This window comes from Chiloscyllium plagiosum, chromosome 3 (genome assembly GCF_004010195.1).
Source record: "Chiloscyllium plagiosum isolate BGI_BamShark_2017 chromosome 3, ASM401019v2, whole genome shotgun sequence".
Taxonomy (NCBI): Eukaryota; Metazoa; Chordata; class Chondrichthyes; order Orectolobiformes; family Hemiscylliidae; genus Chiloscyllium; species Chiloscyllium plagiosum.
Genome location: NC_057712.1, coordinates 39384713 through 39408578, shown reverse-complemented (window position 1 = coordinate 39408578; position 23866 = coordinate 39384713). Strand labels below are relative to the sequence as shown.

Below are 23866 nucleotides of genomic sequence, written 5' to 3'. Positions count from 1 at the left end.
ACTTGAGGGGATGAAGGTGATAAGTCAGGGAGGAGGGTGGGGGAAGGTACCACAATGGGTGGATAGGGGTGGGATGTAGGTGATAGGTCAGAGAGGAGGGTGGGGGAAAGTAGCAAAGAGTACAATGGGTGAATGGGTATGGGGATGGAGGTGATAGGTCAGAGAGGAGGGTGGAGTGGATAGGTGGAAAGGTAGATAGGCAGGTAGGACAGGTCATGAGGGCAGTGCTGAGCTGAAAGGTTGGAGCTGGAGTGAGGTGAGGGAAGGGAAAATGAGGAAACTGGTGAAATCCACATTGATGCCATGGGGTTGAAGTGTTCCGAGGCAGAAGATGTGGCGTTCTTCCTCCAGGCGTGGGGTGGTGAGGGAGCAGTGGTGGAGGAAGAGGCCCAGGACCTGCATGTCCTCGGTAGAGTCGGAGGGGGAGTTGAACTGTTGTTGGGCCACAGGGCGGTGGGGTTGATTGGTGCAGATGTCCCAGAGATGTTCCCTAAAGTGCTCTGCTAGGAGGCGTCGAGTCTCCCCAATGTAGAGGAGACCGCATCGGGAGCAACGGATACAATAAATGACATTGGTGGATGTGCAGGTGAAACTTTGATGGATATGGAAAGCTCCTTTGGGGCCTTGGATGGAGGTGAGAGAGGAAGTGTGGGCACAGGTTTTGCAATTCCTGCGGTGGCGGGGAAGGGTGCCAGGAAGGGAGTGTGTGGGTTGTTGGGGGGCATGGACCTGACCAGGTAGTCACGGAGGGAATGGTCTTTGCGGAATACGGAAATGGGTGGGGAGGGAAATATGTTCCTGGTGATGGGGTCTGGGCAGGGTGGTCAGGCTTGTGGATCTTGGGAAGGAGGTAGAATCGGGCGGTGCAGGATTCCCAGACTGAGGCTGGAAGCTGTGGGTGGGAGATCTCCTAAGGTTGAAGAGGTTCTGTATGGTCTGGGAGATGATGGTTTGATGATGGGGGGGGTCCACTGACACTCTCATTCGTTTGGCTGAACTGGTCCTCACCCTTAACAATTTCTCCTTCGAATCCTCCCACTTCCTCCAGGCCAAGGAGGTAGCCATGCCTGTCTCTTTGTTGGCTACGTAGAACAGTCTATCCTCCGTAATTACACCGGCACCACTCCCCACCTCTACCTCCGCTACATTGATGACTGCATTGGTGCCACTTCGTGCTCCCGTGAGGAGGTTGAGCAATTCATCAACTTCACCAACACATTCCACTCTGACCTTAACTTCACCTGGACCATCTCTGACACCTCCTTCCCCTTCCTGGACCTCTCCATCTCCATTAATGACGACCAACTTGACACTGACATTTTTCACAAACCCACCGACTCCCACAGCTACCTGGATTTACACCTCTTTTCATCCTACCTCCTGCAAAAATGCCATCCCACATTCCCAATTTCTCCACCTCCACCATATCTGCTCCCAGGAGGACCAGTTCCACCACAGAACGAGCTGGCCTCCTTCTTTAGAGACCACAATTTCCCTTCCCACGTGGTTAAAGATGCCCTCCAATGCATCTCATCCACATCCTGCCCCTCCAACCGTAACAAGGACAGAACCCCCCTGGATCTCGCCTTCCACCCTACCAACCTTCGCATAAACCACATCATCCGCCGACATTTCGGCCACCTCCAAACGGACCCCACCACCAGGAATATATTTCCCTCCCCACCCATTTCCGTATTCCGCAAAGACCGTTCCCTCTGTGACTACCTGGTCAGGTCCACGTCCCCCAACAACCCACCCTCCCTTCCTGGCACCCTCCCCTGCCACTGCAGGAATTGCAAAACCTGTACCCACACCTCCTCCCTCACCTCCATCCAAGGCCCCAGAGGAACCTTCTACATCCATCAAAGTTTCACCTGCACATCCACCAATATCATTTATTGTATCCGTTGTTCCCAGTGCGGTCTCCTCTACATTGGGGAGACTCGACGCCTCCTCGCAGAGCACTTTAGGGAACAATCTCCGGGACACCCGCACCAATCAACCCCACCACCCTGTGGCCCAATGTTTCAACACCCCTTCCCACTCTACCGAGGACATGCAGGTCCATGGTCTCCTCCACTGCCACTCCCTCACCACCTGACACCTAGAGGAAGAACACCTCATCTTCCACCTCAGAACACTTCAATCCCAGGGCATCAATGTGGATTTCACCAGTTTCCTCATTTCCCCTTCCCCCACCTCACCCCAGCTCCAGCCTTCCAGCTCAGCACCGTCCCCATGACCTGTCCTACCTGCCTATCTTCCTTTCCACCCTCCACTCCACCCTCCTTTCTGACCTATCACCTCCATCCCCACCCTCATTCACCTGTTGTACTCCATGCTACTTTCTCCCCCCCATTTATCTCTGCACTCTGCAGGCACCCTGCCTCTATTCCTGGTGAAGAGCTTTTGCCCGAAATGTCGATTTTCCTGCTCCTCGGATGCTGCCTGACCTGCTGTGCTTTTCCAGCACCACTCTAATCTAGACTCTAGTGTTCACTGTGACTTCAGTTTGTACATATATAGGCAAAGGGTAGTTCCAAGTGTTATCTATTTACATATCATTCTTCAGCATGAATGCACCACTCACATAACATGGATTGATTCTTACCCAAAGGTGAGACAAATAATTAACAAATAATGTTAATTCTGAAGCTAAATAAATATCTAACCGCTGCCATCTGCTGTGGTAGAATGAATAAAGGTCATGCGACTAATAATCACATCCTTTCAAAGTGGTAGTTGAAAGCAGTTTAAGTTAACATCATAATATCCCTTACTTCTAAACAGATTTAAGTTTAAAGATTCAAAGTTTTACATTTGACTGCAGAACAAAATAGTACTCTATCTAAATATATATCCTTGTGTAAAACAATAAATTTACAACATACTGAAACACATCTGTTTGCTTATCTGTCCAGACTTTGTTAGAAAGGTCTTTCCTGGAGACTATACATTTTCAGAATGTGGGTTAGATTAGATTAGATTCACTACAGTGTGGAAACAGGCCTTTAGGCCCAACTAGTCCATGCTGACCCTCCGAAGAGTAGCCCACCCAGACCCATCTCCCTCTGACTAATGCACCTTGTGTGAAAAAAGTTGACCAACTCATCTTGAATATTCACTGTGCCTGAATGATTGCTCACTATGTATCAATGTGATGGTCATTGTCCTCATTTGATCTTGTAAACTGGCTACATATTTCATGGATGTAATGTTTTGTTTGATGGGCACTGCATTTGTGCAGTTTTTAAGTGTGACTTCTCACAACATCAAACTGCTTGCTCTGGCCTTAGCTTTGTGCATTAGCACTTCCAGTGTCCTCTGGGCACATGCCTTGCTTGCAACAGGAAATGTTGGACAGTTGTCGGATGTGACTTTGAGGTCACACTATCTGCATCACTTACTAGCTTGCCTACATTTAATGATGGACAAATTACTCACAATCTGTATTCCCTGTAGTAATCTGTATTGGTGTCCACTTTGCAATAGTCCTTCCACATTGTAACCTTTTGGGTTGGTCCAAGATGAGTTTTTGAGACACTCCTACAGCGGTTGGTGCTATCTCGAGCTCTGTTATTCTGTCTACTAACTCTGATGTGTAAAGTTACAATCGTACCCCTTCTTTCTGTATGTATTTAGGAATTAGTCAATGGTTTATGTAGATTGTTGCCTAAAATGCACAAACCCCAGACAATATATTCTGAACATGAGCTTCACATCATTGATCTTCTAGTGTTGACTATATTTTATCTGGCTTGTTTTTTAAAAGCATATCAGATATCTGATGTGTTTAATCTGTGTAGTTCTTCATTATCTATGGCAGGGTTAAGTTATAAAAATGTTTCAGGTTTAGAAACATTGACCTGCAGAAAACAACTCCACAGTTTCTCAGAACAATATAGTCTTGGGTGAGAGGTTCAGTGCTAATTGTAGTAACAGAGAGAAGCCATTCAGTATAAAAGGTTGACCAGTATTCCCTTCTGTTATTGTCATCTAGGAGTATCACAAAAGGAGGGAGCACTGTAATGGTAATGTTGCTGGACTACTAACCAAAAGGCCCAGACTAATTCTCGTTAAATTTAAACAAATTAATAAAATCTGAAATTGAAAGCTCAGACTCAGTAATGGTGACCAGGAAATTGTCATCAATTATTGTTTAAAAACCCATCTGGTTAATATCCCTTAATAAAGGATTTCTGCTGTCCTTCCCTAATCTGGTCTACATGTTGTCACCTACATGGATTTGGTAAGGCTTTTAACAAAGTGTTGTATGAGAGAGTGGTCAAGAAGCTGAGAGTTGTTGAGATCCAGAGCAATGTAACAAATGGATCCAAAATTGGCTTAGTGGCAGGAGGCTGATGGAACTGGGTGAAAATTAGTTTTGTCGTTGTGACTGGCAGCCTATTTCCTGTAGTGTTTTGCAGGCTTCATTAAGTTTTTAGACAAGGATACATAAGGTTTTAGAAGTGAATTCACAGAAGACACAAGCTAGTGGTGTGGTAAATAGTGAAGGGAAAGCTATGGTTTAATGTAAATAGGCTTGTCAGATGGGCAGAATAGTGGCAGATGGAGTTTAATCCTGAAAGATGTGGAGTGGTGTATATTGGAAGGACCAACAAGACAAGAGAATACATAACGAGTGGTAGGAGTCTGGGTAGTACTGAAAATCAGAGGCAACTTGGTGTGTGTGTGTCCTTGGAGTCTTAAAGACAACAACACCTCTCCCTTATTAGTTGAGAACCATTGAATGCAAGAGCTGGGTGGTTATGATGGAGCTGTACAGGACGTTGGTTAGGTTACAGCTGGAGTAGTGTGTGTAGTTCTGGTCACCACAGTATAGGAAAATGTGATTGCATTGGAGAGGGTGCAGAGGAAATTTACCAGAATGTTACCCAGTCTGGAATATTTCAGCTATGAGAACAGATTAGAAATGTTGGGTTGTTTTCCTTGGAGCACAGAAGGCTGAGAGGGACCCGATTGAACTTTTTAAAAATTGAGGACAGTTAGGAAGATAGTTTCCCCCTTAGAAGGAACTGGATCTGAAACATACTGCCTGAAAGGGTTGGAGGGGCAAGAACCTTCAAATATGCAGCTATAGACTATTCAAACTTTAAAGCCTGCTCGCCCAATTTTATATGATCATGGCTGATCATCCAACTCTGTACCCTGTTCCTGCTTTTTCCTCATGTCCTTTGATCCCTTTAGTCCTAAGAACTTCTCAAGCATTCAATGTTTTGACTTCACTTACTTTCTTTGGCATTTTTTTGACATGCTCACCACTCTCTGGGTGAAGAAATGTTTCCTTATCTCAGTCCTAAATGGCCTACCCCATACCCTGAGACTACCCTTGGTTTTTGTAAGGTTTGTGAAGGTTTGTAGCTCAGGTTAAGGTTTAGGGTGTAGGTTTGCTCGCTGAGCTGTAGGTTTGATATCTTGACGTTTCATTACCTGGCTAGGTAACATCAGTGGCGACCTCCAAGTGAAGCGAAGCTGTTGTCTCCTGCTTTCTATTTATATGTTTGTCCTGGATGGGGTTCCTGGGGTTTGTGGTGATGTCATTTCCTGTTCATTTTCTGAGGGGATGATAGATGGTATCTAGATCTATGTGTTTGTTTATGGTGTTGTGGTTGGAGTGACAGGCCTCTAGGAATTCTCTGGCATGTCTTTGCTTAGCCTGTCCCAGGTCAACCCTCTCTCCCTCGTAGCCCTACACACGGAGGCAAAAAAACACCATTTCGACTGGGACAACACATCTATCCTGGGACAGGCTAAGCAAAGACATGCCAGAGAATTCCTAGAGGCCTGGCACTCCAACCACAACACCATAAACAAACACATAGATCTAGTTACCATCTATCAACCCCTCAGAAAACGAACAGGAAATGACATCACCACAAACCCCAGGAACCCCATCCAGGACAAACATATAAATAGAAAGCAGGAGGCAACAGCTTCGCTTCACTTGGAGGTTGCCACTGATGATGTTACCTAGCCAGGTAATGAAACGTCTGGATATCAAACCTACAGCTCAGCGAGCAAACCTACACCCTACTACCCCTGGTCCTGTAACTCCCTGGTCATCGGAGTATCCTCCCTGTGTTTAGCATGTCTAGCCCTATTATGATTTTTTTAGGTTATTATAAGATGTTCCTCATACTTCTAAATTCCAGTCGATATCACCCCAGCTGATCCAGTCTGTGTTTGTATATCAGTTCTGCAATTCCCAGGAATCAGTCTGGTAAACCATTGTTGCACTCCCTCAATCACCAGACCATCCTTCCTCAGATAAGGATATTAAAACTGCACACAGTACTCCATATGAGGTCTCATCAGAGTTCTGTACGATTGCAGCGAGACTTCCCTGCTCCTGTATTCCAATCCTGTCATTGTGAATGTTAACATACCACCTTCCTGTTTTTGCTACCGAAGTGGCTAGCCTTGTATTTATCCACATTATACTTCATTTGCCATACATTTGCCACTCACTTAAATTGTTCAAATTACACTGAAGCATCTTTGCATCCACCTTACAGTTCACCCACCCACCAAATTTGTGTCAACTGCAAACTTGGAAATATTATATTTAGTTCCCTCATTTAAATCATTTAATGTATGTTGTGAATAGCTTGGGTCCAATCATTGATCCCTGAGGTATTGCACTAGTCACTGGCTGCTACTTGCAAAATGGCACATTTAACATGAAGACATATAAGAAGTATATAAATGAGCACTTCAAATGCCACAGCATACAAGGCTATGAGCTAAATACTGAGAAATGGTGCTTGATGGCCAGCATGAGTGCAAAGGGCCTCTTTCTGTGCTGCAATACTCTGATTCTGCATGTGACTCCATTCCAACAGTAATGTGGTTAACTCTTAACTAACCTCTGAAATGGCCTAGCAAGATGATCAGTTCAACGGCAAATGTGGAAGGGCATGGCCTTACCAGCATGTGTACATCCCATGAAAATATAAGTAAAAAGACCACTTTGCTACTGGCGGGCAGAACCAGGCACTTGCATTTTTGTGTCTGCAGACAAAATTCTCAGCTAAGATCCCAACGTTCCTTCGTGAACAGCAGTGCATCTCCCTGCAAGCAACATGGCTCAAGAGTTGATGACAGTGGCTAACATCTCAATCATCAATTTCAAGTTGAGATAGGCTTCATAGACTCCAAGTTCAAATGGGTTGTTGGAGACCTAGAGATGGCTATACCTAACTGTGTTTCTGACCCAATAGGCAGCTCGTGGATTCATGATCTGGAATAATTTTGCCCTTGAGGCACACTCTTCCTGGCCCCTGTAAAGTGAATGGTTCAGTTTCAAAGAAGCAGACAAAAAGTCCATGTTGCCAAGGTTGAGTTAACCACTTGCATGAGGTTGTGGATAAAAAGGAAACAAGAGGTTGAGAGATTAGGCCACATTATCTCAAAATTGGTGACAGTGAAGAAAACTGAGAATCCACTGATGGAAGCCTGGTGAGCCTGGATTGCAGTCAGCAGTGAAGAAGCCTGAGAAGATGTGAACATGGATAAAATAAGCATGCACATTAGTTTAAGTATGATTGGATCGCATCATCATATGTACTAACATGGATTGTGAGATATACAAAGACGATTGGATAACAAAAGGAGTGAGTAAACTCTAATATTTTGATTGATTAGATTAGATTCCCTACAGTGTGGAAACGCCCTTCGGGCCAACAAGTCCACACCAACCCTCCGAAGAGCAAACCACCCAAACGCGTTCCCCTACATTTACCCCTGATTAATGCACTTAACAAAATGGGCAATTTAGCATGGCCAATTCATCTAACCTGCACATCTTTGGACTGTGGGAGGAAACCGGAGCATCCGGAGGAAACCCATGTAGACACGGGGAGAATGTGCAAACTCCATACAGACAGTTGCCCGAGTCAGGAATAGAACCCGGGTCCCTGGCGCTGTGAAGTAGCAGTGCTAGCCACTGTGCTGCCCCGTATTTATTGTTTGAAGGAATAGTCAATTGAAAGCTTGTTATCTTCAAAATTGGTGTAAAGTCTTTGTTCTTGTGATTAAAAATTTGAACTACCCCATCTTTGGATAGATACATCAACCGAGCATGCATGAATAAATATTTAAACAAGGAAACCGGAGTCTTGTCTGGTCTCAGAGGACACAAAGAGTAGAACTCTTGTGGTTCTGAAGTCAGATTGTGAACCCCAGAAACAAACCTGTGCCTGAAGTGTTTGGTTAATGTTTGTGCCATTTTGTTGTTCGCCATTTCATTGTTCACCATTATAATTTCAGTTGTCTGCCTGTAATAAGTCCATGTTTATTTTCACAAATCCCTGATTTACATACCTACAGAAACCATTACAATTTTTTTTTTCTTGCTAATCCAATTTCATGCTCTTTCTTTATCAATATCTTGGCCTCCTTCTGCTGTATTCAATAATTCTCCCAATCATAAGGCTAGCTTTTTTTTTTAAACGTAATTACCCTATTCCTTTGGTTGAATGCAATCTTTATCTCCTATTATGGTTTGTGCTGCATTTCCTGAGTTTGTTGTGCTTTAATGGACTGTATGGTTGTTGCAAATTATACCTTAATTTTTTAAATGCTAGTGATTCCTTGTATGCCATCACGATTTTTAATCTAGATGTTTAACCTACTTTAGCCAATTCATCACTCATACGATTGAATTTGTTTTGTTTGGAATTAAATCTCTAGTTTCAGACTTAAGCAAATACTTTCAAACTCAATATAAAGTATATCACATGGTCACTCTTCCTTGGAGGCCCCTTGACCAAACTATTATTTTAATTCATTCACTGTTGAGGGTGTCACTGCTATGTCAACATTTATTGCCTATTCCTAATTGTCCAGAGGGCAGTTAAGAGTCAACCACATTATTATGGTTCTGGAGACATATGTGGACCAGACCAGCTAAGGATGGCACTTTCCTTCCCTAAAGGCCATTAGTGAATCAGATGGGTTTTTCTGACAATCGACAATGGTCATCATTAGACTCTTGGGTCCAGATTTTTAATTGAATGCAAATTCCACCATTTTCCACGGAGTGATTCAGATCCAGATCCCCAGAACATTTCCTGGGTCTCTGGGTTAGCTGGGAGATAGTGAGGACTACAGAAGCTGGAGAAGTCAGAGCCAATAAAGGGTGACGCTGGAACAAGCATAGCTGATCAGGCAGCATCTGAGGAGCAAATGAGTGGATGTTTCGGGCATATCCCTTCTTCAGGACTGGAGTGGGGGAAGAGGTAGAGAAATAGGGGGAGGGGTGTGGGGCTAGGGCAAGGGTAGGTGGGATGGTGATAGATGGGCAAAGGTAGAAGGTGATTATGATGGGTCAGTGGGAAATGTGGATAGGCAGAAAGGAAGATTATCAAGAGGGCGGAGCCGAGTCAAAGGGTTGGATCAGAGATGAGGTGGGGAGATTTGGAAACTGGTGAATTCAATGTTGAGACTATGTGATTATAGGCTCCCAAGGGGCAAGTTGAGATATTTCCCTTCCAGTTTATAGACGGCCTTGTTTAGGCATTGGAGGATGCCCAAAATGGACACGTCATGGTGGGAGTGGGAGGGCGAGTTGAAATGAATGGCGACAGGAAGGTGGGGTTGGTTCATGAATACGGACCAGAGATGTTCCTTCAACCATTCTGAAAATTTGTGCTTGGTCTCTCCAATGTAGAGGACCACATCGAGAGCAACGGGTGCAGTAAATGATGTTTGCGATAATACCACGAGACTGTGAATTAGTTTTTTCTCTGAGCATTATTCCACAACTAAAATAGCCACCTCCTGCCTGCTTACCCAATACGCTCACCTAGAAGATTATCTTGTATACATTCCTTGACCAACTACTCCCCACATTTATTTTAAATTTAGTCTGCCAGTCCATATAAAGGTTTAAGTTCCTTATGATTACTGTATTACCATTGTTACATAGACTATCATGTTTTGATTTATATTCTACCCTGCCCTACACTACAACTATTGCTAGAACACCCATCCACCAGTCTTAACAATAACTGATACAAAGTCAAGGTTTTAATATGTTCCATTTATTCATTTATTAAAAATTTACATAAAAAATGAAAGTTCCTCATTCGTTAATGTTAAACAATTTAGGGTTGAAATCTTAAGTTTATATAAACAAAGTGGCAAGATTGTAACAGAAGTGATGGTTGATCCCTGCTCCTTTTGGTTTTGAGAGACAAAATCTGCAGGTGCTGGAATCCAAAGTAGACAGGTAGGTGGTTTGAAGAACACAGCAAGCCAGGCAGCATCATGAGGTGGAGAAGTCAACATTTCGGGTATAACCCTCCTTCAGGACTGGGGGTGGGTGTACGGCAAGCTGCAGATAAAAGGGGTGGCAGGGTCAGGGTGGTGAAGTGGGGATAAGTGAAGACAGGTAGAGGGTACAGCCCGGTTGGTCAATGGGAGAAATGAATCCTGTTGGTGGCAGGAGCAGTGGATGGGATGGGGAGGGGCTGGGAAGGGAGTCAGGGAATGGGGGAAGGGAGTCAGGGGAATGGGAAGGGAGATTATTTGAAGTTAGAGAATTGGAAATAACCTCCCTTCCCATCCCCTGACTCCCTTCCAAGCCCTTTCTCCTCTCTTCAAATCCTCCCTGCCACCAACAGGATTCATTCCTCTCATTGACCAACCAGGTCGTACCCTTATCCTGTCTTCACCTACCCCCACTTCACCACCGTGCCCCTTTATCTTCAGCTCTGCACTCACACCCAGTCCCGAAGAAGGGTTATACCCAGAATGTTGACTTCTCCACCTGCTGATGCTGCCTAGCTCGCTGTGTTCTTCCACCCTGCTGCTTGTCTCCTTTTGGTTCTATAGTTTATATTAACAAATTAAAAAGTATAAAAGCATATTTTGGTGAATCCATTCTTAGGGTAACACTGTTTTTCCAATACTGTGTAGAATACTGAACATTTTCAGGATATGTTACTTAAAGCTAAACCTGATACATTCAATACAACAAACAGAAAGCAGGCTCTTTTCTATTGCTCACGGAGGTAGCTCAGGAAATTTGGATATTTATTTCTCAACCATCTTGTGACAGAGATAAGAATCTGCATTATCTCAATATAAATTAATGACAGCAGTAAATACAATAGCACTATGAAAAACTTGACAACTCAAAAGAAAATTTGTATCCTCCTTGAGGCCAGCTCTATAAAGGTTCAAAATATGTGCAAAAATCAACCACAATGGATCAGACACTGTCTGGATGCCTGACAAGGATCACCAGGATATATTTCCTCACCTCTCAAACAGCAATGCTCTGGGAGGACAAAGAAAACACTACAAAGACACTCAGAAGCTTGATGGCATTTGACATTAATGACTGAGAAGAAACTGCTTCCACTCATTCAAAATGGCAACACCACACTTTGGATCCTTCATGATGAAGCAAAATGCTTCAGAGAAATGGAAACAAATGCTGCACTCCAGGGTGCCACTAGAATGTCCTGCCCTATGTGCCTGTGAGCATCAGCCTGGTCAGTCACATGAAGATGCACAGTAGAAACCTGCAATCCTGAATGGACATCATTGTCAAAGGACAAACAGCGATGTCCTTATGGAGTCATAGAGATGTACAGCACAGAACAGATCCTTCAGTCTAACTCACCCATGCCGACCAGATATCCCAACTTAATCTAGTCCCATTTGTCAGCACTTGGCCCATACCTCTGAATCCTTCCTATATATACATATATATATATATACCCATCCAGATGCCTTTTAAATGCTGCAATTGTACCAGCCTCCACCACTTCCTCAGGCAGTTCATTCCATACATGTACCACCCTCTGCATGAAAATGTTGCCCCTTGGGTGTCTTTTATATCTTAACCTTCTCACCCTAAACCTATGCCCTCTCGTTCTGGACTCCCTCACCTGAGAGAAAATACCTTGTCTATTTATCCTATCCATGCCCCTCAACTTCCAACACCTCAAGGAAAACAGCTTATTCAGCCTCACCCTATTGCTCAAATCCTTCTAAAACGGTCTAACCAACGTCCTGTCAGCCGCAACATGACCTCCCAAATCCTAAAATCTATACTGTGACTAATAAAGGAAAGCATATCAAATGCCTTTTTAAAAAATGTTTTCATTATAATACCTTTGGTCCATAATTTGTATTCAGAATTGTTCATTGTAAACTAGTCACACTCATATTACATCCAGTGATGGCTCTGTTGGCCACAAAAACATAAAGTCATCATAGTCCCAGAGGACTGCTCTCTTGTTAGAGAGAGACAACTGGTGGCTCAACTTGAGGGGTGAGGTCAAGAAGATGGGGCGTTCATTGTATCTGCAGCCTGTGTGAGAATTGAACCAATGCAGTTAGCATCACTATGTGCATTACAAACACTGTCATCCGACCAGTGAGCTAACCATGTCCATCCATATAGCTTCAGGTTTAATGCTAAATATGGAAAGACAGATTTAACTGATTAACCAAGTTCAGGCTCTTCTAAAAATGTGCCTGAAGTTCTTGCTGCACTGTTATGCTTGAACTTGCTTGTCTTTGTATTAAATTCAATCGTTTGTGCATTTTTAAACCCCAGTAAATTAACCAAGTTGAGAGCAAAATTCCAGTATTTGACCAAATTGGTTCAAAACGTATTGCATAATTCCATCAGATTCTCATTTCATAGAACAAAGTGACATATTACACCAAAAGGAGGTCATCCAACCCATTGTGCCCAAGTTGTCTCTTTGAAAAGAGTATCTAATTATTCCCATTCTTCTGCTCTTTCACAATAGCCTGATAAATTTCACTTTTTCAAGTAATTATTGTTTGAATATTTTGAGTAATTTCAAATATTGAAGCTGCTTCCACCGCCATTTCATCAGCAGCACATTATAGATCAACTCATTGTGACAAAACGCGGTGCTCCCCTCTGGTTCTTTTGCCAGTTATCTTCAATCTGTCCCCCTCTGGTTACTGTCCCTGCTCTCAGCCTCAATATCTCCTGAATCAGAAATATGTTATGAGTTAAACACTGCTGTTAAAGCTCTCATAACCCATTCTGCTATTGTGAGAATAATTCCACCTTGTTCAGTTTCTCTGCACAACTTGTGTCCCTCATCCAAAGCACTGTTCCTGTAAATCTCTGCACACTCACTAAAGCTAACACAGTTCTCCAGCTTGAGGTGTAACCAGTGACTTACAAACATTTTGCATAGCTTCCTTACCTATGTGCTGTATTTGGTATGCATTTAGTTCAGGATTCCAGAGGTTACTTTTAAACTAAACTTCTCAAATTCTCCTACCATCTATGTTTCTCTCAAACTGAATCATCAGTCACAGTTATACAGTTAATTGGGCCTTCAGAAGATTGGAAAGTCATTCTTCCTTTCATTTTCAATTAGACGCAACAGTGTTTCCCTGCATTTTGAACCAAATAAAGAAGGGTTAAAGAGATTGTAGGTAGGAATGAAAAAATGAGGAAGGTTGGATGTCTTCAGGTGTTCGATGAAGTCATCCACCAGCTGAAGAAAGCAGGTATCAAGTTCTTCAAAAGGCCACAATTCATCTTTAGGTCTTTTGACACACGCATGCAGCAGCGTTGTTTTTGCATGGTACGAACAGACATTTGCCAGAATGCGAGGATTCTTCTCCTTAAGTTTTTGGATGAGGTTTTTCAAAAGCTTCAGACAGGGCTTCCTGTGAAAAATTAAAGCAGTTTCAGTCTACATTTTTTTCTGTGCAACTTTCTGCTCACCTTGACTTTGATTCCTCAAGTGGTATTTTCCCTCTTGCCTCACACGTAACCCACCATTCTTAATAGATCAGCCAGTGAGGATCCAGCTCCACCCAGATGGAGGGTCAAAGCGGAGTACTATCATCTGTACCCAAGGCAGCTGAAGAAGCCTAGCATCTGTGTTAGGTAAGTAAGCCTAGCATCTTTGATAGGTGTAGGACCATACTCTACATGCTTATACTAAAATGACCCATGTCATGCTCTCACAATGGCTGACAAACAAGATGGTGCAGCCTGTCCCAGCAGTAAAACACTAAATGGCTGAGAAGAGATAAACAGGACAAACAGCCTGTTCCAGATAGTTTTGATAACAGCATGCTTATAAAATAAACAAGTGACAATTCGAAGAATAATTATCCCAGTGGATGAATAAACGCCACGTGCAAGATGCAGCATATTAACTCCCTAAGCAGCTGCCAGAACAACCAAAGTTACTTTGCAGTAATTAGTTTTCAGGAATACTTCAGAATATAAAAATAGGTTCTAGTTGAAGTCTCTTCAGAGAATCATATGGGTAGTTTTCAACATATAGATACATGTAGCCAAAGCATAATATAAATATTAAGAGAAAAGCATTTAGACCTAGATGTGATGTTAACCAGCTTTAGGAAATGACTTATGGTGTGAACAAAATAGATTGTTAACAGCCCATTAATCAAGAAATGCTGATAGTAGAAATAACTATATAACTTTACACTTTATAACTTGAATTAATATTATAAATCTTATAGCAAGTAAGTTAAAATTGTCTTTTGTATTTGTACATATATAATTAGGACAGTGGGAAATCCAATGAGTAACAGAATTGAAGCTGTCCTTGGAGATAAGCCAATCTGAGACAGACCGAGTATAGCTCGTCACGTTGAACTGTGAATGAATAGGACTCATAGGAAGATTCCAAGGCCTAGAGATTATAGTACCTGTTAACACCATAAGATCTTGGGATCTGGGGCTGTCCATAGGAAAGGCCATCATTGATGAAGTGTCTCATAGGATTGGGTATACAGAGTAAGGGGGAAGGACATAGTGACCACGTTGTATGTGATCATGATAACTCAATGTATAAAAATACTGCTTTTTACTGTAAAATCAGAGTGTGTCATTGATCTCTCTTTCAATCTAATCTAAAGATTAAGCAAATAATTAAGTTCCTATGTTGAAGCCAGATTCAGGAACAATCCTTTGGCCTTCTCCCTGCTTTAACTATTTTTTACTCAAATCAACATCTTCCACTTGCCTGAATGCTGCCTGCCTCCTGAAAATTTGTCGCCGGTCAGGGGGTTATGCTCCTACAGTAGGTAAATTACTTGAGACGATTCTGAAGGATAAGATATACATATGTTGGAAAGACTGTTTGATTAGGTATAACCAGCATGGCTCTGTGCATGGGAGATCATGCCTATCAAATTTGTTAAGAGTTATTTGATGAAGTGACCAGGAAGATTGATGAGGGCGTGGTGGTAGGTGTCGTCCAATTGGACTTCAGTAAGACCTTTAATAAGGTTCCACATGATAGGCTACTCTGAAAGGTTAGAGTCAAAAAGTGTGGCGCTGGAAAAGTACAGCAGATCAAGTAGCACCTGAGGAGCAGAAGAGTTGACATTTCAGGCAAATGTCCTTCATCAGGATTTTCAACGATTCTCCAGCATCTACAGTCTTTCTCCTACTCTGGAAGGTTAGATTGCTTAGAATCCAAGGAGAGCTGGCAAATTGGATATACAATTGGCTTGATGATAGGAACCAGAGAGTAAAAGTAGGAGGATGCTGATTGGATTGGAGGCCTGTGACTAAGTGGTGTGTCTCAGGGGTAGGTGCTGGGCCCATTGCTGTTTGTTATCTGTAGCATGATTTGGATGAAAATATATAAGGTATGGTTAGTAAGTTTGCAGATGACACTAAAATAGGTAGTATCACGGACAATGAGGAACATTATCAGAAATTGCAATAGGATCTTGATCAGCTGGGAAAGTGGAGCAAGAAATGGTAAATGGAGTTTAATATAGATAAGTGTGAGTTCTTACATTTTGGAAAGTCAAATCAAGGTATGAGTCATGGTGAATGATAGGACCTTAAGGAATGTGATGGAACAGAGGGACCTTTACAGGGCATTGAGTATAGAAGTTGGCAAGTTATGTTGCAGTTACACAGGACATTGGTGAGGCCGCACTTGGAGTATTGTGTTCACCTTGCTATAGAAAGGATATTATTAAATTGGAAAGAGTGCAAAAGAAATTTACAAGGACTCAACCATCTGAGTTATAGGGAGAGGTTGGACAAGCTCAAACTTTTTTCTTTAGAGTGTAGGAGACTGAGGGGGTATCTTCAGGGTGCATAGATAGGTGAATGCAGTCATATGGAATGAGCTACCAGCGGAAGTAGTTGAGGTGGATACATTAACAACATTTAAAAGGCATTTGAACAAATACATGGAAAGGAAAGATTTAGAAGGATATGGGCCAAGTGCAGGGAAATGGGGATAGACATTTTGGTCAGCATGGACCAGTTTGGGCTGAATGGCCTGTCTCCGTGCTGTAGGACTCTATGGCTCTAATTGGATAGTAATGAGAGTATAATTTTTTTTAAATTGTTTAGAAATGAAGGAAAACCGATAAAAAGCAATTAATACACTAGATTTGTGCAAGGCTGACTTCAATGGAATGTGGCATTTGTACATACAATCCATTTATGTGTGTAAGGAGTGTGAGCTCTTTTTGCCACAAAATACCATGGACATCTAAACAGATGAAAACCATTATCTAAAGCTAAGAAGACATAAATTTTAAAAAAAGCACAAATCCGGCAAAGGATCCCAAAACAGTGAAAATGACAAAAATAGAATATGACAAGAAACTCACAAGGAATTCAAACACAACACTTGTTTAACCACAGAATGAGTGGCCAGAAAGCATTGAGCTGTGGAAAATAAACAATGGTGATGTAGTTCTGTCAACAAAATTGCATCAGTATTTACAATAGAAAATCAGGTCAAACGGGCCGAAAAATCACTAAATCTAAAATTAAATCTTGGACAGGAATAATCACAATTAATATAACAAAAATGTTAATGAAGAGAATAATGACAAGCCCCCACAGTGGATGGTTTCCACTCAGGTTTCTAAAAGAAGGAGGTGAGAACATTGCAGATATCCAAACCATAATCTTCCAAGTTTGCTTGATTCACGAAGTCTTCCTTTAGGAAAGTTGCGCATTACTCGGCTATTTTAAAAAGGTGGAATGGAATACCAGAGAACTTTTGATAAGCCTGAATAACTTTTACTGGGAAATTGCCTAAGTCTAATTAAGAATTAGGGTGACTGAACACCTTGAAACTTTTCAGCTGGCCACAAAGATTCAACATGAATTTGGAAAAGGTAGCTCATGTCTGACTCACTCAAATGAACTTTTTGACCAGGTGACTAGTGACGAGTAGTGAAAATATATGAATGTAGAAAATAGGAGCAGAAGTAGAATTCCACCTCTTAAATCTGCTCTGCCATTCAAAACGATTATGGCTAATCTGTTTGTTTCACATTCCACATTCTCATCCAATTCAATAACTCACGACTCTTGCCTAACCAGAATCGATCCATCTCCATCTCAAAATATGCCCCTCCTCCTCCCGAGATTTCGAAGTCACACAACCCTCTGTGAAATATCTTTATCGATTATAGAGTCATAGAGATGTACAGCATGGAAGAGTGACCACTAATTTTAGAAGTGTCCCCTGGTTTTAGACTGACCTACAACAGCATGTAGATCAGCATCTCCAGCTTGTCAGCATTGTTCAGAATCTTATAAACTTTGTTTGCTCTGTACCACTTCCCTCATGATTGTAATTTTGCTAAGCTCCCCTATCTCTTCCTGATTCACAAGTACTACTGGAAAGTTTTTGTATCCTCGAGTGAAGGTGGAAGCAAATTATTTGTTCATTTTATCTGCCATTTCTTTATTATCCAAAACTCCTCATTCTCACTCTCTCTAGAAGATCCACATTCACTTCTCTCGTACTTTTCCTTTTTAAGTACCTGTAGGAAATCTTGGGACTGAATTCCATGTCTTCTGGTCAAGTGTCAGTTTCACCCAGTTTATTGAAGATTTCTCACTGTGGTGCTGAGCAAGGTCTCTCACCATATCTTGCAAAACCTGTTTGTTAATTACCTACCCCTTGCCTATGGCACCTTTCTCACCCAGTTTCAGCCCCATCTTACCATTTGCTGTTTTCAGAAGACCACTGACCAGCAATCTGCCAAAAGACCACCATCCCCGGTGCCCATGCCCTATTTAAGAGGCCGCTGTGCTCCCACAGTACTGGCATTCCAAAGTTGCTCTGCTCAGAAATGGACATTCATTTAGAAAATATCAGAGAAGGTGAAAATGGCACCACGATTCTCTGGTAGGGGCCTGGTGGTCCTTGTGGACAAGGTGTGCAGAGGACAGGAGATCACCAGGCTTGTCTGAGGGCATTACCCAGGTCACTGCCATCTCTGCAACCCACAGGAATGTCCAACAGGTTGGCAAGAAGATCTCTGCTCTGCCAGGGTAAGTGTCACACACCTCTCTGTCTTATCTCACACTCACTCTATCTGAGCTACTGCACCCAGCTCCCATCAAAGTCTCATGCAACATCACTCTCTCTATTCCCTACAACATCTTCCCTCCCTCATTCTTATCACCAGCACTAAGTATACATGGCTTTTCTACTACCTGTCCCCCAGGACACCTCACTGCCTTTGCGTCACCTGCACCAGCTGTGCCACTCACTTCCACCTCTCTCAAAACTTCCCTTTCTCTCCATATAGATGAAGACAACTCACAATAAGTCAGAAAGGGCCCAGATGATTGGAGAGGTACCTGACATCAGGTTCTAAGATGATGACGAGAGAACCCTCACAGGAGGAGGCCGGGATCCATCCTTCATGGACACAGAGATACTCATGTTGTGCCAACTCAGTAAGTGCCACTCTTCATTCCACTGCAGCTCTCGCGTTAACCCCACTGTCAGTGTCATTCATTGCACACCACTTCTAACCATTAGCTGTGTCACCTTCACTCTCTTGTGTCTTGCAGGTATCAGTGGGATGACCATGGTCCTGGTGGAGAAACAGCCTGGACAAGGAGAAGCCATCTCCTCAACCTGTGTGGGGGGAAGTATCACCCCCTGCCAGCTCAGATACCAACACCTCGGGGAGAAAGTCACATTTTGAAAGTTTGGGAGCACAAGCTGGTGAGCACCTCACTTCAACAACTCCACTGCTGGTCAGGTAGCCGCTCAGTGCCAGGCAGGAGAGGACCTTGTGGTGTGGGTAATCAGAGAATTTGTCCACGTGCACAGGGAGGAGCAGGAAGTAGCAAATGGGTATGTGGGATGCTGCAGGAGTTCAGCTACACCGTGGGGGCCCAAGCACCAAAAGTAAGCAGTCACCTGGCTGACCCCATGGACATGTTAGAGAGCTGGATCCAGTAGTCTCAGGGTCTGCTGGAGAGGTGTACACATCTACACTCCATTGCCTCAGTCTTCAGGGGAGTTTGTGAGAGAGTCTAGGATCAGAGGGCGTAACCTCAAAATAAGGGACGTTTAAGACAGCACTGAGGAGAATTTTTTCTCTCAGCGGGTAGTGTATGTATTAAATTCTTTACCACAGCTGGCTATTGAGGCTAGTCCATGAAGTATATTAAAGACTTAAACAGTTTTTTAATCAATAAGGAATTCAAAAGTTACAGGGAAAATGCAGGAAAATGGAGTTGAGGATTATCAGATCGGGCATCCCTTGAATGGCACAGCAAATGGTCTATTCCTGCTCTTACATTATAAGTTCTCTAGTTTGTACCAAAACACACTTAACTATGAGAAATTCTAAGAAATGTTTCTGGGTGTCATTAATATGGAGTTCCAGAAGGCATCTGATCTTATTCCTCATAAGAGATCTAAAACAGAAGACAAATAACTGACATGATTAGGAAATTTGTGGGAAAGGTGGATTGGCCATGCTAGAATTGCCCCATAGTGTCCAGGGATATTTCAGGCTCACTGCCTTTATTCTTGATGAAGGGCTTTTGCCCGAAACGTCGATTTTGAAGCTCCTTGGATGCTGCCTGAACTGCTGTGCTCTTCCAGCACCACAAATCTAGAATCTGGTTTCCAGCATCTGCAGTCATTGTTTTTACCTCATGGTATAGAAGGGCAAGTATCTAATTTGCACATAGGCAGTGGTATTATAAGCAGTATCTATATCCACAGATTAAGTGATGGGTCCAACTTTGGTAAATGGATTTCAATGTAAGGATCTAAAAAGGATAGAACAGGCTATTTTCTAAATAGTTAGAAGTAAAAATAGTGACAGTGCAAAATATAGAGATAATAATCCAAAATGTTAATTTAGTGCTGGCCTTTCCATCAGAGCACGAGAACACAGGGAAGTCAAAATCTGTTTTTACAATACTCTGGTTAGAGTATACCTGGAGTACTATGAATAGTTTAGGACACTAAACCTTTGAAAGGATATACTGACTTTGAAATGAGTACAGGAAGAAAGTGCGGACTGTAGATGCTGGAGATCAGAGTCAAGAGTGTGGTGCTGGAAAAGCACAGCAGATCAAGCAGCATTCAAGGAGCAGGAGAATCAACACTTCGGGCAAGAGCCAGTCATCAGGAATCAGAATTCATGATGAAGGACTCTTGTCCAAAGTGTCGATTCTCCTCCTCGGATGCTGCCTGACCTGTACTTTTTCAGCAGCACACTCTTGACTTTGAAATGAGTACAACCTAGTTTCGTTAGAATGATGTCTGAATCACAAGATTGAAATTATGAGGACAGATTTCACAGAGCTTGGTTGTATTCCCTGGAATTTAGAAGGTTAAGGGACGATTTGATCAAAGTTTTTAATATATTAAAGGGTAGATCAAACTGTTTCCACTGAATTGGGAGTCTAGAACTAGAGCGTACATAACACCTGAGTTCAAAGCAGTAAAATTAGGAAACATCTTTATACAAAAGAGTGGCAGAATTTTAGAACTCTCTTCTGCAAATGGCAAATGATGCTGGATCCGTTGTTAATTTTAAATCTGAGAATGATGGATTTTATTAATCAAAATTATTCAGGAGCATGAGGAGTTAAGTCACAGATCTACCACGATCTCACTGAAAGACAGATTAATCTCAAGCTGAAAAACAGCCTACTGCTATTCCTGTGTTTCTTATGATCCACTCTGTCAAATCCTGCAGCTGACGACTCGACAAACCTCTGAAGTGTTTAATGAAGTCCCCAGAACCTAACACTTACCACGATCAAAGAACCTTAGCTGTTGAGAACTGTGATCAAAGTACCTTGGCTGTTGACATCACATGATTTGCTTCACTTAATACATGTGTGCTTCCCACTGTTCCTAACCAGATCAGTAACAGGCGACAGCAATGAGTGATAAGTCTCACCTGCAACATTTAGATGATCCATTTTCACAGCAAGTTTTTAAGCTGCCATGGTTCAGGAGCATCATCTTCTCAATATGTGAGAATGAAATCCGCCACACTTCTGTAATGATTAAAACATAATCAAAAATAGTGAAAAGCTCAGGCTTCAATCAGAAAGCAGTATTAATTGTGCCATTCCGATACTTCCTGCTTCACTATTCATTTCCCTGCAATCAGGTTTGTGAATTCCAGTATAAGGCTTCATGCAGCCAGATCCTCCGCCAATAGATTTCTGGCTTTTGACACTCCTGTTGTGATCATGCAGAAGTGCAATAGCACGCCACCAAATCAGGACGATATGGTGGCTCAGTGGGTTTGTACTGCTGCCTCACAGCGCTAAGGACAAAGGCACGATTCCAGCCTTGGGCGACTATCTGTGTGAGGTTTGCACATTCTTCCTGTCTCTGTGTGGGTTTCCTCCAGGTGCTCATGTTTCTTTCCACAGTCCAACGATGTGCAGGTTAGGTGGATTAGCCATGCTAAATTGTCCACAATGTCGAGGATGTTCAGGTTAGGTGGATTAGCCAAAGGAAATGCAGGGTTATCAGGATGTTGTGGGGGAGGGTGCTGGCACTGGGTCTGGGTGGGCTGCTCTTCAGAGGGTCAGTGTGGACTCAATGGGTCGAATGGCTTGCTTCCACACTGTTGGGATTCTATGAAAATACAGCTCCAGATTCAGAATTCTTTTGACTGTTTTTTGCTAGAATTGCTTGTGAAGAGGAAATTCTCTGACCTCCCCTACTGGTTTTGTAAGGACTTTTTCTGTGGAAACCTAATTTCCATGCTTAAGAGTTTTTGGTTAAGTTATGGTAGGGAGAGTAAGATCTGAAGAAACTTGTCCCACTTAATCCTTAACCATTTAGTAACATTAATTCGTGTAAGTTATGAAGATGTTGTGTATATGGCAATTATGTACAAGAGAAGATGGTGTATTGGGTGTATGTATGGATGTAAAGGTAAGTTACCTTTCTGTGATTGACTGCGTGTTCCTTCTGCCAGGTTAAGTGGATGTTTTGGTACAAGGTAAAACGGCTTCATTCTGAATTCTTTCCTGACTTTCTTTCCCAGCCAATCTCCAATCTTTAGACCATCAGTGGTGCTGCTAGGCCAGCTCTGTGAATGAACCTCCATCAGTGGTGCTGCTAGGCCAGCTCTGTGAATGAACCTCCAGAGCCAAAACCATGTCCAGTGAGATTGGCCCATATTCCTTGTCCTCAATCTGAAGGGTCACAGCAGGACATCCTGGCTTTCTTCTTTCCAATTTTATATTGTATTTTCTGAATTCTTTCCTGACTTTCTTTCCTAGCCAATCTCCAATCTTTAGACCATCAGTGGTGCTGCTAGGCCAGCTCTGTGAATGAACCTCCAGGGCCAAAACCATGTCCAGTGAGATTGGCCCATATTCCTTGTCCTCAATCTGAAGGGTCACAGCAGGACATCCTGGCTTTCTTCTTTCCAATTTTATATTGTATTCTGTCAAACAGGAGTTTAAAAGGAGTAAGTGTTCTAACCAGTGGAGTATGATAAATAATTATAATAATCCTCAATAATTGCAGAGTAAAGGATTTGGACCACGAACACAAAAGATTTACTAGCTTTAAAGGTTGCTCCTCCCAAGTAAATTGTTAATGGTCAACAGGAAGAAGCCAACCAAAGGTGAAGTGGCTATTCCCACGGAATAGGAAGAGGCCATTCCACCATCCAAATAAATTATGGTAGACCTAGGCACCAGAACGTCATTTACATGTCCCTTATTCATATCCTTTGACATTAATATCCAACAATAATCCTTCAGTCACACTCTTGAAAATTTCAATGGACACCTCACATCCACACTTTTGGTGTAGAAAGTTTCACACTTTGTGTAATTTTAGTGGATGTGACACAAAAGTGTTTAAAATGAAAACCAGCCACCCAGAGCTGGTTGAATATCAAACTGTACCATTTTGGCAAACTTCGAATTTTTCAACATTCTGCCAAATGCGGAATTTTATTTTACTCCTGGAAACAATTTTCTGCCTCTCCAGAGTTGTTGGCACATTCAACTTTGGTCTAAGGTTTTCACTTGATTACTGAAGTCCAAGCTGCCTGAGAAACGATCTGAATGCCAGAGTAGAGCCTCACCGCAGCTCAGTCAATCCACCACGAGGGCGCACTTAGCAACTGGCTACCTCGTGAGGTTACTGGGAGCGACATGTGTACTCTCATGTGTTCCTACCTTTAATTTGCTGCTTTGTCACAGGATGTTAATTGTGCAAGAATTATACTGCCATCTCTTCCATTTCAAGTGAGTGAGCATTTAACGACATTCACTCAGTGCGAGGGAACACAGTACCTCCCAGAGTTCACACTTGCACAATTTTAGTATCCCTCTTGATTTTTCACTCCACTGTTTTGGATGCATTCAGACACAAGTGCTGCTGTAAATGGACTGTAGCTTTCTGATGCCATTCTGGATAATGGCATCATGCATGGTGGATAATTTTATTGCATCATTTGTTTCAGGCACACAAGTGGCAACTGGTATTTCATCCAAATAATATATTTGAGGACTGCAGCACAAGGGCACAGAAAACAAATAGTAAAATTCATAAAAGTTCAG

The 23866-nt window shown here is 42.6% G+C and overlaps 1 protein-coding gene and 1 long non-coding RNA gene across 3 annotated transcripts in view; one reads left to right on the top strand and one right to left on the bottom strand.

The window, feature by feature from the left end:
• Positions 1-12161: 12161 nt before the first annotated feature.
• LOC122542602 (cyclic GMP-AMP synthase-like) overlaps positions 12162-23866 on the bottom strand; it is a 24390-nt gene continuing 12685 nt past the window's right edge. Inside the window, exons 3-6 of the mRNA XM_043680558.1 lie at positions 22628-22737; positions 22230-22389; positions 21226-21325; positions 12162-13698 (exon numbers count right to left, since the gene is read on the bottom strand). Of these exons, the coding sequence (XP_043536493.1) occupies positions 13362-13698; positions 21226-21325; positions 22230-22389; positions 22628-22737 (707 nt within the window). The 3' untranslated portion in view covers positions 12162-13361. The remainder of the gene's footprint in view (positions 13699-21225; positions 21326-22229; positions 22390-22627; positions 22738-23866) is intronic.
• Positions 13357-21620, top strand: LOC122542606. Of its 2 annotated transcripts, XR_006309829.1 has the most exons (4): positions 13357-13921; positions 18595-18745; positions 18863-19019; positions 21019-21620. It is a non-coding gene; the product is annotated as an uncharacterized LOC122542606 (long non-coding RNA). The 2 variants fall into 2 exon arrangements; XR_006309828.1 differs by lacking the exon at positions 21019-21620 and having other exon boundaries at positions 18863-19788.